At 43.9% G+C, this 17,450-nt stretch overlaps 1 protein-coding gene across 1 annotated transcript in view; it reads right to left on the bottom strand.

The window, feature by feature from the left end:
- Nucleotides 1-17,450, bottom strand: part of Lmln (leishmanolysin like peptidase) — a 58,029-nt gene that overhangs the window by 22,050 nt on the left and 18,529 nt on the right. The window contains exons 9-13 of the mRNA XM_032900133.1: nt 14,654-14,771; nt 13,273-13,380; nt 11,311-11,387; nt 7,347-7,457; nt 247-379 (exon numbers count right to left, since the gene is read on the bottom strand). Of these exons, the coding sequence (XP_032756024.1) occupies nt 247-379; nt 7,347-7,457; nt 11,311-11,387; nt 13,273-13,380; nt 14,654-14,771 (547 nt within the window). The remainder of the gene's footprint in view (nt 1-246; nt 380-7,346; nt 7,458-11,310; nt 11,388-13,272; nt 13,381-14,653; nt 14,772-17,450) is intronic.

Genomic DNA, 17,450 nt, shown 5'->3' with positions numbered 1-17,450 from the left:
TGCAGGGAGATGGGACAGAGCCCTGGTTTGCTTGGCTGTTGACTCAAGGCACAGCTGGGTTCTAGTTCCTTGCTAAGCAGCGTTAGCCTTGAGCAAATGAAGGCGCTACAGGCTTTTCCCCTTTTCTAACAGAAACATAGAGAAACTTACACAAGAAAACAATTAAAATATTTGCTTTCTTAATTAAAACAGAGACTACTTTTTTGAAAAGTCAGCTCTTAAAGCTGTGCTGGGAACTCGGGTTACCTGGTACTCTGGTGGTAAGGGGTTGGGAAATCTCTGCAGGTTACACACAGCAACGGCTCTCTGGTCCTGTCGGCAAGTCAGCTGCAGCGGGTTACTCCTGAGCGTGTCACAGTACGGGCTCGGCACCTGCCTCCTGCGCACAAGGAAGGCAAGCTGGTCATTTCCATGTCGACGGCCTGTTGAGTGGAGGTCTGTACAACCTGGCCTCACATTTAAAAGAGAATACTACAAGTCCACTATAGAGACTGCCCCTTCGCTACAATCCCGAGTTTTACAGTTTATAGTAAAGGTCTAATCAGGCTACCAAGATTCCCGAGAGTGGAGGGATGCAGAGCATGGGGTGGAGGGTTCATCTAGATGCCGAGAGCACTATTACACCGTATTCCAGAAAGTTCTGTTAACCCTCTTACAGCTTCGTAAAGTCCAGTTCTGCAGACTGCAGTCTGAATCACTTCAATCATTGAGGGGAAATTTTTACCATATAAAAAGTATGAAATCTCATTTCTACTTCCGGGAAGACAGAACAGATACATTTCCCCCTCTTCTTCATTTGAAGCACACCGAGGCCCCTAGATATTAGAGCTAAATCAAAAGAGGGAAAAGCAGAGAGAAGACAGGGGACTAGTTGAGGACTCAGAGTTAGAGACGCAGTGCAGTGGGAACCTCCTCAACACTGAGAACAAAGCAGCCCATGGCTCCCGGGAAAAGGCACCAGTCATGTCCCTCAGACTGAGTTCTTCCCTAGAACCCACATAAAAGTGGGGGGAGACCCAACTCCACGGAGTTGTCTTCTGATAGCCACTCATGTGCCTGGTAGGCACACTTCCCTACACACAGTGTGGACACGCACAAGAATACAAATAGATTTAAAAAATAATTTAATTTTAAATTTAAAAATTTAAAACAATCAGTAGAATAAGCAGGAAATCAGCAAGGACACAAAGGAGCTAACGCCATCCCCACAAGACATCATGAACCTTGCCATGGCAACCACCAAACACAGCAGAACGCGCATTCCTTCCAAGTGATCAGAGAACACACAGCAAGACCAACCCTGTCTTCAGGCATAAGGCAAACCCCAGGAAGTTGAGAGCTGAAGTCACACAGAGTATTTCCTTCACAACAGTGGAGTCAAACTAGACTTCAACAGCAAAAACGTGACTCAGAACCTGTCAAACCCTTGAAAACTGAGCGACATTCTAGTAAATACCCTCAGTCAAAGACGATGACTCGGGGAAATGCTCTGAATTAGATGACAAGAGAGCCACAGCGTACGGAGGGGGTTGTAGGGGCCACTGGGGAAGAGACTTACAGTGTAGAGACACAGAGAGAAGAAAAGCCTCTCACCAAATGGCTCAAGGGTCTGGAGGGAGGAGAAAATGGCCAGAACAAGCAGGAGATGTGCAGGAGAGTAGAGCAGAAGCCAGTGAGGACAGAACACAGGACAGGGTGGATCAAAACGGCTCCGGCCCCGCTATGCAGCAGAAGACGACCGTGAACTCCTGATCCTTCTGCCCGCATCTCTGCAGCAGTGGGCTCACCTCACACCAAGTTTATGTAGCACTGGAGATCAAACTCGGACTTCATGATGCTAGGCACGTACCCTACGAGCTATGTCTGTGGTTCCCAAAAAAAAAACAACTGTTAAGGAAGATCAGTAAGAAAAACAAATCTCTGGAGAGAAAGAGTGGGAGGAGGCATGCATTTCAGCATTAGGACTAAACAGCACGTCACAGCCTGACAGACAACTAAGAGGTAATGAGGCTTAACAAGGACAGACGGCCTCAGAAATATGCATCTGATAACTCAGACAATAAAGCAGACCAATCCCTCACAAACATAAGGTGCCACGATTTACTCAGTGTGGAACCAACAACTCAATGGCCTATGAGAATTACGGACGCTGAGTTCACAGCACTAGACTTAGAAGAGCAATCTCCAGGTCAGACAGTGTCGCTGGGGAAATCTCCGTCCTACTTAACAATGGTGCTTGCTCCAGTGCCACAGGCAGATAAGTAGGAGAGGCTGAGGTAAGAAGATCATGAGTTTGAAGCCAGCCTGGGCCACAGAGGGAAACTGTCAGGGACAGTGGGAAGGAGAGGAGGGGCTGGAGAGACGGCTCAGTGGTTAAGAGTTCATGCTGCTCTTGCATAGGATCCTAGTTCTGTTCCCAGCACCAACACTGGGAAGCTCACAACTTCCTATAACGCAGCCTCAGGGTATCTGACACCCTCTTCTGGCCTCCTCAGGAACACATACAATGTGTGCATGCACACACACACAACTAAAAACATAAATCTTAACATAATGAGGAGAGCATCGGGGAGGAGGGGGATACCAATTCTATACAACCTCTCCCAGACAGTAAAGAGAAGGGGCCTTCTTAGTGCATTCTAACACAAATGAGGTACAAAAGGAAGAAAGAAACAATACCTCAGGGTGCAGAGTAAGGAAGTGGTTAAGGGAAGTTGGCTAGAGATCTGCTCTTCCAAAGGTCCTGAGTTCAAATCCTAGCAACCACATGGTATCTCACCACCATCTGTAATGGGATGTGATGCCCTCTTCTGGTGTGCAGGTGTACATGCAGGGGTACATGCAGGGGTACATGCAGGTGTACATGCAGTCATATGCATAAAAATAAATATTTAAAAAAAAGAGAGAGAGAAGCCTCCCACGGTAAAAGACAGTCCAGGGAAGCAGTAATGTCTGAAGTTTACACGTCTACGAACCATCAAAGCTCGAGGCAGAACTACTGCTATTGCTGCCCTAACAAACAGGCAACCCCACCATTAACTGCAGACGTCATGTCCCAGAATGCATGGCCAGAGGGCAGCCTCAGCAAGGTCAAAACCCAGGTCAGAAGCACTGCTTTTCAAGTTCACAGGGAACATTCTCCATGAAAGACCATATTCTGGGCTAAAATACACAAGCCAACCAATTTAAATGAAGGGAAATCATGCTGTGCCCACTCCCAGAGAAAACAATGAAACTAGAATGCATAAAGATACGGGGAAAACCTCAACTACTTGTAGATTTTTAAGAGAAACAAGACCAAGTGAACAAAATGAAATGAATATAAAAGCTTAGAATAAACCCGGCATCACAAGGGTTTGTTCTTGAGCACACACACTGCACTTTACCATACAGCCACAGCTGAGTGAAGATAATGGGCGCCGTTACACAGAGACTGTTACTCTACCATTTGTTCTATGCATTAAGAGCATAGACTATGGTTAAGAGCACTGGCTGCTCTTCCAGAGGACCTGGGTTCAATTCCCAGCACCCACATGGTGGCTCACAGCTGTCTGTAACTCCAGTTCCAGGACTTCTGACACTGTCACATAGACATACAGACAGGCAAAACACCAGTGCACATAAAAGAAACAAAAACCATTCTAAGTAGCATGAAGTACATGCTCTGAGAGCCATATCTAGCTAAAGGTAAAGCAAGTAAGTAGAGAGAATAGAAACTATACAGAAATATTTCTCACATAGATTTAAAATCCAAAATAAAATGCTGATACACTGAGCCCAGCAGTGCACAGAACAACTATGGACCATGACTGAACGGGGTGTAGCCCTGGATGCACAGGCGGTTTAATATTTGGAAATCAAGCAAAGTAACCCATCATATTAGAGGTGAGAAAAATACACATAATTATATAAATTAAAGCCAAAAGGCAGTTGATAAAATTCTGTATCCATGTGTGTTTTAAAAGCAAAAAGAGAGAGACAGAAAGAGATGGATGGGGGAAATTACTCAAGTCACAGAAGACCTTCAAAAACAGAACGCAACAGCTTTGCATTTAATGATGAAAGACTGGATGCTTCCCCCATACTGTTTTTGTGGCCTGGAAAACCCCACAGAAGAAGGATGATAATTCTCCTTAAACAAATGCACAGGCTTAATGCAGCATCTGTCAAGCCATCTTGCAAGTCCTCCTTTTCTTCTTTAAATATAAATAAGACTACTGTAAAATTCACACAGAAAGGAAAGAAGAGAAACAGTGACGTTATTTTGAGAAAGAATAAAGAAGGAGGTTTCCATTTCAGCCTAATGGCTAAAAGAGAAACTAGAGAGCGTCAGAAACCACACACTATGTACCTACCCATGGAGGGACAGACACGGGAAAAGATGCATGGACAGAGAAGATGGGGAAAGATCCACACGAACATAAGCAACTGCTGTGGGGAGCAGAGGAGAAAACTCAAGAGCTGGGAAGATGGCGCAGCAGGAAATGGTGTGTGCTGCTAAGCCTGAAGAGCGCTCGCAGTGCAAGCCCCAGAACTGGTGTCTGCGATGCTAATTACCCAGGGCCTCATGCCTGCTGGGCAGACAGGGCCACTGGGCTCTCCCCAGCCCAAGAATTGTTTCCAATGTAAGAGCTCTTTGCCAAACTCTAGATTCCAATCTCCATATGGTGGAAGGAGAGAGCTCACTCCTGCAAGAGAGCTCCTTTGGCTTCCACACATGCACTGTGGTATAGGTGTGCAGAGACACACATGTACACACACAGACACAGACACACACACACACACGCACCCTCAAATGTAATAAAAAAGCTGTACAAAAACAACTCAAGAGGGAAGATGGCCATTTTCAATAAATTGTGTTGGAAAAATCAGTATCTATAAAAAAAATATGACCCTCAATCCAAGTCCTAACTTCATAAGAAAATTATCTCAGGCTGGAGAGATGGTTCAGTGGTTAAGAGCACTGATTGCTCTTGCCAAGGTCCTGAGTTCAATTCCCAGCAACCGCATGGTGGCTCACAACCATCTTTAATGGGATCTGATGCCCTCTTCTGGTGTGTCTGAAGACAGTGACAGTGTATGTATGTGAATACATACAATAAATAAATAAAATCTATAAAAGAAAAGAAAATTATTTCAAAGCGGGTCCTGGTCTCAAATACAACTCAAGAGAATAAAACTTTTGAGAAACCATGAGAGGCTGGAGAGGTGGCTCAGTGATTAAGAACATTTACTGTTCTTGCGAGAACCTGGGTTCAATCCTATATGCACATCAAGCCTGTAACTCCAGTTCCAAAAGATCTGACATTTTATTCTGGCCTTTGCAGACACTTGAACTGACACGCACACACCACCTTTCCAACACCACCACATACATGTAATTTAAAATATTTTAAAATAATAAATACAAGGAAAAGTTGAATCTAGAGTTTGGCAAAGAGCTCTTAGACTTAGCATCTTGGGTTGAGGAAAAAGCCCAGTGGTACTGTCTACCTAGCAGGCATGAGAGCCTTGGGGCCTCCTTTTTGTTAGTACCACAAACACCAAGAACAGAACCATAATGAGTTATTAACTGTTTTTTTATTCATGAAGAAAAGGACAAATTAATAATCTGGACTTCATTAATACCTTTTATTCAGACACACACACACACACACACACACACACACACACACAAAAAAAAAACCCTGGGAAGGGGTAGACAAATGGCTCAGTGCCTAGGGGTCTTCCACCAAGCCTGATGACCTCAGGACCATTGTGGTGGAAGGAGAGAAGCTATGCCTGAAAATTGTCCCTTCAGGCACAGATGCTTGTACAAGAGTGCAGCCTCCTCCCTCCCAACATAAAATATTAAGAAACATGTTAAGAGTTTGAAACAATAAGCCAAACATTATGAGAAGATATTTACAAACTATTTATCTAACAAGGACCAGTATCTGAAATATATAATCTTCACAACTCAAAAAAAAAGGATCTAATTAGAAAATTACCTTGGAGTACAGAGACGATTGGCTAGAAAGGATGCACAGACAGCACACACGTATATGATGTGGAGATGCTATCACACATTACCTCGAGAAATTTTAGTAAAGAATTTGGCTGGTTTTATTTTTAGAAAATTAAGCCTACAACTAACATATGAGCCAACAACTGCACTTTTGGAAATGAAGGTTTACGGTGAAGTAAACAAATGTTTATAGTGATTTCTTTCACAATAGTTCCAAAGTGGAAATGACCAAGATGTCGTCAAAGTATGAATGCTTAAACAAACTGTGACATATCCAAACAACGAAATAACTCAGCCTTAAAAAAAAAATCAGATCAGCATGGCTCTTCATGCTCATAATCTCAGCACTTGGAAGGCTGAGGCAGGAAGACTGCCATGAGTTTAAGGCCATCCTGGTCCACTTAGTACTGAGGTAGCAAAGGCTACATAAATATTAAGAACTTGTCTGGAAAACAAAGGAAAACAAACAAACGAACAATAATATATAGGACAAAGCGGTTGGATATAAACATGAAGTGGAAAGGGCATTTACTGTGCATATGTAACATCTATTCAATGTTTGGAATCTCTAGACACATTCCTGAAATGACAGAAATACAGAAATGGACAACAGATGACTGGATTCCAGAGTTTCAGGAGGAGCTGTGTTGGGAGGGAAGTAGACATGTCTAGATGAACAACATGAGGGACCCTTGTACACTGGTCTCAGTCTGACTGAGCCTATCTCGGTGCCCTGGCGAGGACACTGGAGGACATTTTCAACATGCTCCCTATCGGGAAATGAATTGTAGGGAATCACTGCTTATCTCTTCATATACAAAACTATTTCATTTAGGGTTACAGTTACAGAAACAGCTCTGTAACGCCTCTCTCTTTAAGTGCTCCGCGTGTGTGTGTGTGTGTGTGTGTGTGTGTGTGTGTGTGTAACCACACCAAACACAATATCCTGTTCCTAAAAGGGCTTGGCAGGCGGTTGCCGTAAACACCCAGTTTTCCTGACCCCACTCTAGAGAATATTTATTTTTCAGGGCTGAGGATCGAACCCAGGACCTTGGACATACCAGCCAAGTGTTCTACACTAAAGTACATCATGAGTCCAGTTTCTGGATTCTAAATCAACATTTCCTTGTGTATTTGTGTGTGCGTTCTCTGACGAAAACAGTAAGAATGAGAGACCACGCAAAAAGCTTAAAAAATATATACGCCTATGAATTAGAAGCGAATCGGGACTCACCGAGTATTTTCTATACATAGAGCTGATATTTGACGCTCATGACATAACGAAGAACACAGTCAGAAAAGAACACCACAAAGACATAGTATGGAAACACATTCTTACTTTTGCCTGTGCTGATCGATCCAGAATTTACAGCTCTTCCTGACAAATTCACAGCCCATTCCTCGGCCCCAGTCGAGTTTCTCGGCCATGCTGTAATTTGCTTTGTACCAGCTGTGGAGACATTGCAGCGAAAACATCTTTTACTGCCCTGAGCACGCACTAGAGATCTCAGCAGTGCACAAAGCAGAGGCCTAAGAGGAACCCAGAGGCCATTAACAGAGCTGCACATTTGCAAGGCCCTGGATGCAGGGGCTGGGGTGGCCAGGTGGGGTGTAGCTGCTCAGGACTGTGACAAGAAAAGGTTCTAAAATCAAGGGCAGTTCATCCAGCCAAGACTCTTATGCTGGGAGCCATTTTGTCTTTCTTTGTGAAAGTCTATGAGGCCCGGGCCTGCTGGCAGATTTCCAGATGACACGTGAAATGGTAAGAGAGGGTTCACCTGAATCTCAAGGCGAGGGGCGGAAGTCTGTAAATCTTGGAGGAAGCAACGGAGAGGAATAAGGAGGCCTCCAGATGGGTACAGATATGGAATGTACGTCAGCCATTGTCTCTGCTGGCTTGAGACTTTGTTCCCACCATGCTCTAAAGTACATAAAGCCTCAGAGAGCTAAACTCGAGGCTGCCGCAGCACTGTCTGGACAGCCCTCCTGATTTCTAACCTTTGTCTTGGAGTCTTCCTTTCCGTCTTTCCTATAATCATCCTCACTGCCCCTCAGAGGACTGGCTGGACCAATACACTCTAGTCCCTGACCCCTCTTCCCCTTCACACTGACCAACAAAACACAGCAGAGTGTGTGGTTGACGCGGTTACCCCCTACACCAGGGATAAAAGACCCATGTAGGCCCTGGTGTGCTAATGGCCTGATTTGGTTTGGCCACATTCTTTTTGAAGAAAAAGAATTGCATTGCCAAAATAACGTTTGCTTCATTTGTGAATGTTCCTTTGTGTGACTCTGAGATTATTTCTAACAGGGTCACTGCAGCAAGGGGTGGGTTTGATTTGCATAAGTTCTGGAATTATACCTGCCTTATGGGAAAATACTTTTCTATTTAGGGAACACATGTCCATTGTAATTTTCAAAAGTGATAAAAGTTTCAGAGGAGAGGATGGTTAAGACATGAGACAGGGTGAGGAAGAGGAGTGAGTGCGCTGAGGAGCACCACATCAGGCAGCTCAGAACTGCCGGGCAGCTGATGCCTTCTTCTGACCGTGTGGGTTCCCACTTACATATAACACAGATACACACAAATCAAAATAAGCATGGTGTGTGGTGTACCTAGTAATCCCAGCCATGGTGAGACAGTCAGGCAGAGAGCTGTGAATTTGAGGCTAGCCTGATCTAGTTTTAGACCAGACAGAATGATACAACAAACCCTGTCTCAAATAAACTAACAAAACAATAAACAAACAAACAAAAAAAGAAATAAAAATTCAAAATTCTAATCTCGTGAGAAAGACAGATAAATTAAATATTCTAGATAAGGGGTCTCACAAAAGAGAGTAAAGTGTTACCAGAAGCATGTTACCAGTAACGCTTTAAGCTAGTGTGGAGAACTCAGGCTTTCTCCATGAGGAAGCATTGGAAATGGTTTCAGGGCATTCTTGAGCTGTGAGATCACTTAGTAGGCTCTTTATTTCTAAAGCAACAGAGTGAAGGACTGTGTTGTGAACACTAAGAGTAAATCTTTTCTCATGAGATTTCGGTTCAGGTTTTATATAAAATTCTAACCCTGCACCTCACTTCCGCTCCCCACCTGCACCTCACCTCTGCTCTCCACCTGCACCTCACTTCTGCTCCCCACCTGCACCTCACTTCTGCTCCCCACCTGCACCTCACTTCTGCTCCCCACCTGCACCTCACTTCTGCTCCCCACCTGTACCTCACTTCTGCTCCCCACCTGCACCTCACTTCCACTCCTCACCTGCACCTTACTTCTCTCCACCTGCACCTCACTTCCACTCCCCACCTGCACCTTACTTCTCTCCACCTGCACCTCACTTCCGCTCTCCACCTGCTGAGTTACTGTGCAGGAAGCTGACTCCCACCCCAGCTGATGCCTTCCCTCGTTAGGCTAATTCATTCTTGGTTCTCTGGATCTCACTTATTTGGCACTGTTAGGAAAACTTTTCTCAACCAAATCCTTTCTGACCAAGATCTTTGGATCTCATTAAACAGAAAAGAGAAATCATTAGTTTCATCATTATTAATACTGGGTGGGGGCTTCTATGCTGGGGACAGAACCTTAAATATGCCATTTGAACCCACCACTATCCACCACTATCCAGCGAATAAGCCTCTGAACCCTTAAGCCAAAAAAACTGTTTCTTTTCTCAGTTGCCTGGGTTATGCTGTTTATCACAGCAGTAGAAAAATATTTAAATTACATCTTGATTTTAAATTTTAAATCTAGCCTTAATTTTTTTTGAAATTTTAATTTTATATGTATGGGTGCTTTAACTGAATGTCTGTTCTGTCTGTGCACAACATGTGAGCCTGGTGCCCCAGCAGGCCAGAAGAGGGGTCAGATCCTCCTGAACTGGAGTTGCTAACCGTTGTGAGCTGCCACAGGATGCTGGGAATCGAACAAGATTCCTGTGGACGGGCAGCAGTGCTCTTAACTGCTGAGCATCCCTCCAGCACCTAAATCTTTGTACTTCACTGACCCTCAAAAGTTAAGGCAGGAACACGTGTGTGCGTGTGCGTGTATGTGTGTGTGTGTGTGTGTGTGCGTGTATGTGCGTGCGTGTATTTTTTTTTAATTTTTTTTAATTCCTGAGGCAAAGTCTAGGCTGGATCTCATAATCACCCTTCATTAGCCTTTGGAGTGCTGGGTTCCAGGCAGGTATCTGTTGTGGTAAAAATAAAAAAGGTGCAGGACCAGTTCCCGCTCACTCGTACCACTCCGCACTTTCTCTCTTGGCCTCCCTCTGACCAGGGCAGTCTGAGAGCCGTTCCAGTATGGCACCCTCCCTCCCTCCCTCAGACCTCTATCCCATCTCACACTGCGGTGTCTGTATGAAACTGGTGTGGCAGCGACCTGCCAACCTGCCTTGGGAACTAGATTGGTAGACGCTGCTCAGAGAGTAGCAGTGTGAGATGGGGTGGAGCTCAGCGGGTGAGACGCTTCGCTGACTGAGAGGAAGATATCCCGAGGCCCTACGTACAGTGGCAGCTCTAGCACTGGATAAAAAAAAGTTTTTTATTTTTACCGCAACGTGTGTGCATTTTTTTTATTTTTTTTAATTCCTGAGGCAAAGTCTAGGCTGGATCTCATAATCATCCTTCATTAGCCTTTGGAGTGCTGGGTTCCAGGCAGGTATCACCGTGCCTATTTATTTTCGTGGTTTTAACAATACTTTTATCACTGGTTTTCAAATTTGATGCTATTTTCTAATTTCTTGTGGGCAGTTTTAGAAAAAGAAGAGGCAGTAATGCTTCTACTAAAATTACTCTGATTTGTTAAGTAGGAGTTTATATCAAGTGTTTTATTTAAATATAATATTTCATTATTTTACCAGAGAGATCCAGTCCTTTCAAAAGCAGAAATCTACTGGGGGTGCTGAGGCACCTTTAATCCCAGCAGTGGGGGGCAGATGCGAGAGGTGGGGGGGTGCTTTGAGAATTGAGGCCTGGCTGGTCTACACGTCAAGTTCTAGGCAGGTAAGGGCTACACAGTGAGATCTTGTCTCAAAACACAACACAAAACAACAAAGAAAACCCTCAGAACCTATATATGACTCATTCAATTAAATAATTTAAAATTATCTAGATTAGTTTTCTCCTCACATTGGTGTGGCCTCACAGACTCTGTTACAGTCATTGTTCTATAAGAACAAGCGGCACAAAAGGCGAAGAACCAGTCAGTGCATTGTGCTGTGAGATAAAGAGTCAGCGCCTTCCTAAGCCGCATCTCAATACTCATTTCACTTCACAAAGGGACGTTTCTCTCACAGCCTCCTTACCCAGTGTCCTCCATTAATGCCAGGGTGATTCGAGACAGGACTCTGTTCTGGGTGTGAGAACCAGTCATCGCTTCATTCTGAAAATTACCAACACGTTTTATTAGCAGACATTTCTATGACCCCTATCTATACATACTGAAGATGTGTCATGTGGTAAAATATTTACTTGAAAATGGTCAACTGCATGAATGTCTAGATTGAGGAGGTAGAACCTACTCTCTGCCTCAAGTCTCCATCGGTTAGGGTTTCCCTTGGCGACAGACACCCAGCAGTGAGGGCTTCATGAGGAAATGATTGTAGAGACAGGAGGGATGTGTACATGGATTTACAAAGGAAAAGTTTTCCTAACTCTCAACTCTGTGATCACAAAAACCTATATTAACGTGCAAAGCAAGCAGGGCAGAACCAGGGATCCAGGGGTGAGAGGTCATGCTCTGTAGACCAGGCTGGCCTCAAACCCATAGACATTCACCTGCCTCTGCCTCCCGAGTGCCACCACCACTGCCCAGCACTTTCCTGATACCTTAACATCACCCTTAATACAGCAGTTCAGGGACACAGTGCTGATTTAAGAGAAACAAAGTAGCTAATAAAATAGGTATTCTCGGGTCTTCTGCTGGGAAGGACACAACAGTTGATTTCTGGCTAATCTATAGCCTCTAAGAAAATTTCTTAAGGAAATGACAAAGACAGAGATTCCCATGGGAAGAATGCGGGCATTTGCTTCATAAATGTTCACATTGTTACTCTTTAGTGACCTAGAGCAGAACGGCTGGGCAGAAGCAGAAATTCATTCTTCCTAAGCTTAAAACCTTCTGTCACGAGCTCTATTTGCTGAAACTACCTAATCAGATCTCTAAGAAGAAATATACATAAACATACTTTTTGTCCAAAGTATTTCACTTCGAGTCTTAATTCTACTTCCAGATTATTTTTCTATATAAATGAGTGTGACATGGGATTAATTTTTGGCTCTATTTCCCTGAAACCTAATAAATATAGGATATTACATGGTGGCAGTATGTCAGGGGAAACGACCTACTAATGCACCTCTGGGCTTGGGATTTCTTTACACTTGATCTTAGCCAAAAGGCCGAGAAGCGATTGGGATTTCTTTAAATGAACAGGAATACCCATTAGTAAGTCACAGTTTTGGACATCATTGTGTAAAGTGACTATTGGGTGTGTCCCTTATGGAGTCTGAAAACTATGCCAGCAGAACCACTGAAAAGGTAATAGCTCCTATTTGCGTCACAGTACTCTTAGGTCAGCCCAGGCCTTGCATCCGTCTATGGCAGGGTTTCCTGCTCCTACACTGCAGCCGAGGGAGAGAGGTGCTGCTGACAGCTTCCTGGGTGTAACACAAGAAAAATGCCTGATTCTGCTGTGCTGGATGCTGTGTGTGCTGATATCCTTCTACAGGGACTGTGGATGTGGGTTCAATTCCCAGTATTACAAAGCAAAACCATAACTTTTTAACTGGGTATGGTGGTACACATTTGCAATCCCAAAATTCAGTGCCAGAGGTAGAGGCAGGAGAGATGCTGTAAGTTCAAGGCCAGCCTGAATACATAAGACATTATCTTAAAAAGAAAAATTATTATTTAAAACATAGTGGTTTAACATGGGCTTGTTCCATTTATATAATACAATATTATGTAGCTCTTAAAGCTTAGGAGATCCAACTTGATATGCCATGTCTGGTTGTATCCATTGAGGCTGACCCTCTTCTGAAGAGAAACAGGGAAGGAATGGGGAGAGTAGGGGGCTACAGAGGAGAGGAAGGAGGGGAACTGGGGCTGGAATGTAAATAAAATTTAAATAAATAAGTAAATAAACAAAGTTTGGAAGATCCAAAAGTGGAGTCTATGCCACTAAAGCTCGTTTCCCCTGCCTATTCCTTGCCCTGTTTGAGTACTCTCTACCATGGTAAAGATAACCATTGTGGGAGCCTGGACAGACCTCTAGCAAGCGCTTCTCCCAGTGGTTGAGCTCTGTGCCCATGCCACCTTGGTTTTCAAGCTCCATTCCCTCTAGGACTGGGCAGTTAAAATGCTTCCGAGCTTCCTCCTGAGGATCAGAAAACAGACGCCCACAAGAGCAGAGTAAGACAACAGCTACTTCTTAAAGAATCAGTTTGATGACACAGAACCTCTTTAAAGCATGATTTTCAATACAGTTAATGTTTTGATGCTATTACATTCTTCTTGGTTATAAGACTATAATTTCTTTTAATATTTTTCTCTCTGAAGATTTATTTTGAAAACTATTTGTGTGTGTATTCGCATGCATGAACATAGGCAAAAGGCTTCCAGAGTCCTGAAGCTGCGGTCACAGGTGTTCCTGGGACACCCAGCTTGTTTACATGGGTGTCGCACTCTGGTCCTCATGGTTGCACAGTAAACATTCTAGACCACTGAGCTGTCCTTCACTTTTTGGCTTTAGAGGACATACCACCATCCCTCTCCCCCTAAGACCGGAGTCTCTCTATGAAGCCTAGGCTGTCCAGGAACTCACTTTGTAGACCAGGCTGGCCTCAAACTCAGAGATATAACAGCTTCTGCAAGCACTGACTGCAGGACTTCCAGAGGTCCTGAGTTCAAGTCCCAGCAACCACATGGTGGCTCACAACCATCTGTAATGAGATGTGATGGCCTCTTCTGGTGTGTCTGAAGACAGAGACAGTGTACTCATAAAATATATAAGTAAATAAATAAATCTTAAAAAAAGAAAAAAAAAAAAAGCAAGCATTCTAAGGCCATGCTCCAGCACTAGTCATGGCTTCTTTTTTCTTTTATGCTCAAATAACTGTGTGATTCATATACCTGTTCCTGTGTGTGCATGTGCATGTGCATGTGCATGTGCATGTGCATGTGGAAGCCAGAAGTCAGCATCAGATGCCCCTTAAACAGTCTCCATTTTATTTTTAAAATTACATTTATATATTTTATTTTTTCATATGTGAGTGTTCCTGAGCCTAGAACTAAGCTACTGTACTAGGCTAGCTGGCCAATCACCTGAGCTCTAGGACCTGAATGTGGGTCCTCATGTTTATGCGGCAGGTTACAGACTGACCCATCCTCTCCCTGCCCCTAAACCATTTTCAATAATGCTGCTTCTCCCTGGGCACAGCACCTCCCCTCTCCTGCCTTACAGCAACAGGCTGGATGGGGACCACAAATTTGTCTCGTCCCCTCTGTCTTGGCGTGTTCCTTCATTATACTATCTTCATACATTTTCTATTATAGACCGAAATCTAAGAACACCTTCTTAGACAGTAATGATCGGTAAAGCAGAAGCCATAGTGGAAAATGAAGACAGGCAGATGTTCAATAATACTCACGACAACACGCGGTGTTACTAGGAGATACACAGTGTGGTGAACTATCTTATTATCTCGAACATTCCACAATCTCTCCACCTTCCGAACCACTTTATCGCTCCACTGATACAAGCCAAGACTGTAATTATAGAATAAGAAGACAGTTGTTTTGCCAATTTACAACTTTAAATGTAAAAGTGTTTACAAATGTCAATATGAAGCTGAACTAATTGAGTTATTATATGTCATATCCATGTAATACACTTATAAGCACTTTATTCCCCTTCTTGAGACATGTAGCTCTACCTGGCCTGGTACTAGACCAGCATAGACTTGAATTCAGAGATCCCCCCACCTTTGCACCGAAGTACTTCAATCATAGGTGTGCACCACCAAGCTCTCGTTCACAAGGCTGAGCTAGGACAGTGAATGAACTGCACTTTGCCCCTTGACTTGCTAGAGATTTAGCACAGGAGGTCGTAGATGCTAGGCAAGTACTCTGCCACTGGACTGTACCCCAGCCTTCACTGGCATCTTCTTTTTTTTTTTTTTTTTTTTTTTTTTTTTTTTTTCAGAGCTGGGGACCGAACCCAGGGCCTTTATGCCTTCCCTAGGCAAGCCGCCTACCACTGAGCTAAACTCCCAACCCCACTGGCATCTTCTGACAAGAGGAAGGCAGGCAGGCAGGCAGGCAGGCAGGAAGGACGGAAGGAAGGAAGGCAGGAAATGAGAACCAAGGCAGAGATGACCCAAGCATATAAGGAAATTGAACAAAAAATACTGCCATGAGTGAAAACATAATATAATCTCTTTGCACCAAAACCAGTTATCCATCAAGGAAAAGCTTAAATCCTTGTCTCATGTCATCTGCAAAATTAAATTCTAGAAAGTTCTCAGGAAAATGGCAGAGTAAAGGTCTCTGGAAATTCTGGCATGAAGTCGATGAGAACTTGGCCAAGCTAATTTTTCAGAGCCCTGGAAATAAGCAAAGAGCTGCATCAACTTTGGAAGCATTTATTCATGAAAGATGGGCACGTTTCATGAAGAGCTGCCAGCTCTGTGGGGTCTCATGCCCTGTCTATGATCTCAAGGCCACTGTGAAAACCAGCCGTCCATGATGGTGGGAGCAAAGGGGATTTTTAAAAATGAAGGACTCAACTACCAAGCCAAGGAGACACTGTCTAGATTCAAGTACACAAACATGTCATGTGCAAAGCAACATAATTTCAAATTGGTGCAATGCAGCTAGTTCTCAGGAGAGGGCTGTGGCGGCTACAGTAACGTCAGACAGAAGAGAGGTGGGACAAAATGCTGTTAGCTTTAAGAATGTCCAACAAGAACAGCAGCCTAACTGCCTTATAGAAAAATACACACACCAAAACCACACACACCAAAACCACACACACCAAAACCACACACATCAAAACCACAGGGGCAGGCTTGCGGGGCAGCTCGGTTGTACAGGGCCTGCGCTGGGCTTGGTGCCAGCATTGTGTAAACTTGTTGAGGTGGTACACACCCGTAATGGAATTCAAAGCTATCCTCAGCTACATGGAAGTCTGAGAGTTCATTAGCCTGGTAACATTAGGCCCTGTCTCAGTGGAGAAAACCTGTCCCTTTTATACTTATTCTATCACATCTGTTTATCTGTTTCCAACTTAGGATTTTTTTTTTTTTTTTTTTTTTTTTTTTTTTTTTTAAAAGGCATTTATTTTTGGACTTTGATTAAAACTGGATAGAGTTAGCTGGCGGGCGGTGCAGTGTATTGTGGAGGAAGTCATGCCAGCAGGAGTTTGAACAACTGGTCGCATTGCATCATGGAGAGTCAGACTGACTCAAGTCTTTCTCAGAGGCCCAATGAAAGGACAAAGGGAACTTTAGTTCTGTGTCCTTGTCCAGGAGTGAACTTGGCACGGCTGATCTGGGGCCGGAGCCCAGGCCTCAGAGGAGTCAAGGTTGCTGTTCCTGGGAACTGGGCTCTCCCCTGGGCAGTGGTTATAAGTCCTCAGGCAGCTGTGCTGAGGTGTCCCGCGATCTTTGTGAACACGGCTGACTTAGCTCTCTGCTGACCTTGGCCGTTCCCCAGACAGACAGACAGACAGAGAGACAAACAGTGTCAGTGATGCTGTACGTCTCACTAAACATGTGTGGCATAGTCATCAGCTTCTGCACAGCTCCAGGTTCCGGCTACTGCTTTTGTCTTCTTTTTTTTTTTTTTTTTTTTTTTGGTTCTTTTTTTTTTTTTTTTTGGGAGTTGGGGGTCGAACCCAGGGCCTTGCCTTCCTAGGCAAGTGCTCTACCACTGAGCTAAATCCCAGCCCTGCTTTTTTGTCTTCTTGACTCTTTTTATCCCTGGTCCTCCACTCAAAACCTCGAGATTCAACCCCTATTCCTTTGGGTTGGGGTCACTGCATGAATTCACTTTATTTTTATTTATTTATTTTTAGAAGACAACGTTTAAACACAGTAAACAATTGGCAGTAAGAAAATAAGCAGTTCTTAGCTCACTAAATGACCAGCATTCAGGTTCCATTATCAAGGGTGACAGTTCTGAGCCCTCCCCACACCCCTTTTTGTTTTTGTTTTTGTTTTTTTAAACTTATGGATTATTTCATAGTTATTTTTAAAACTTATGTAGTACAGGCTTCCCTTAAACTTGCTTTGTAGCAGAGGCTGGCCTTGAACTCCTTAATCTATTGACTGATCCTCCCAAATTCCAGGATTCCGGGTATAAATTAAAATACATGGTTTCTTCAAGCAGGCTGGAGCCCAATCCGAGTCTGCTTCCTAACAACTGAATGCATTACTCTAGCATTCC

Source organism: Rattus rattus, chromosome 4 (assembly GCF_011064425.1).
Source record: "Rattus rattus isolate New Zealand chromosome 4, Rrattus_CSIRO_v1, whole genome shotgun sequence".
Taxonomy (NCBI): Eukaryota; Metazoa; Chordata; class Mammalia; order Rodentia; family Muridae; genus Rattus; species Rattus rattus.
This window is presented reverse-complemented; position numbering and strand designations above follow the sequence as displayed.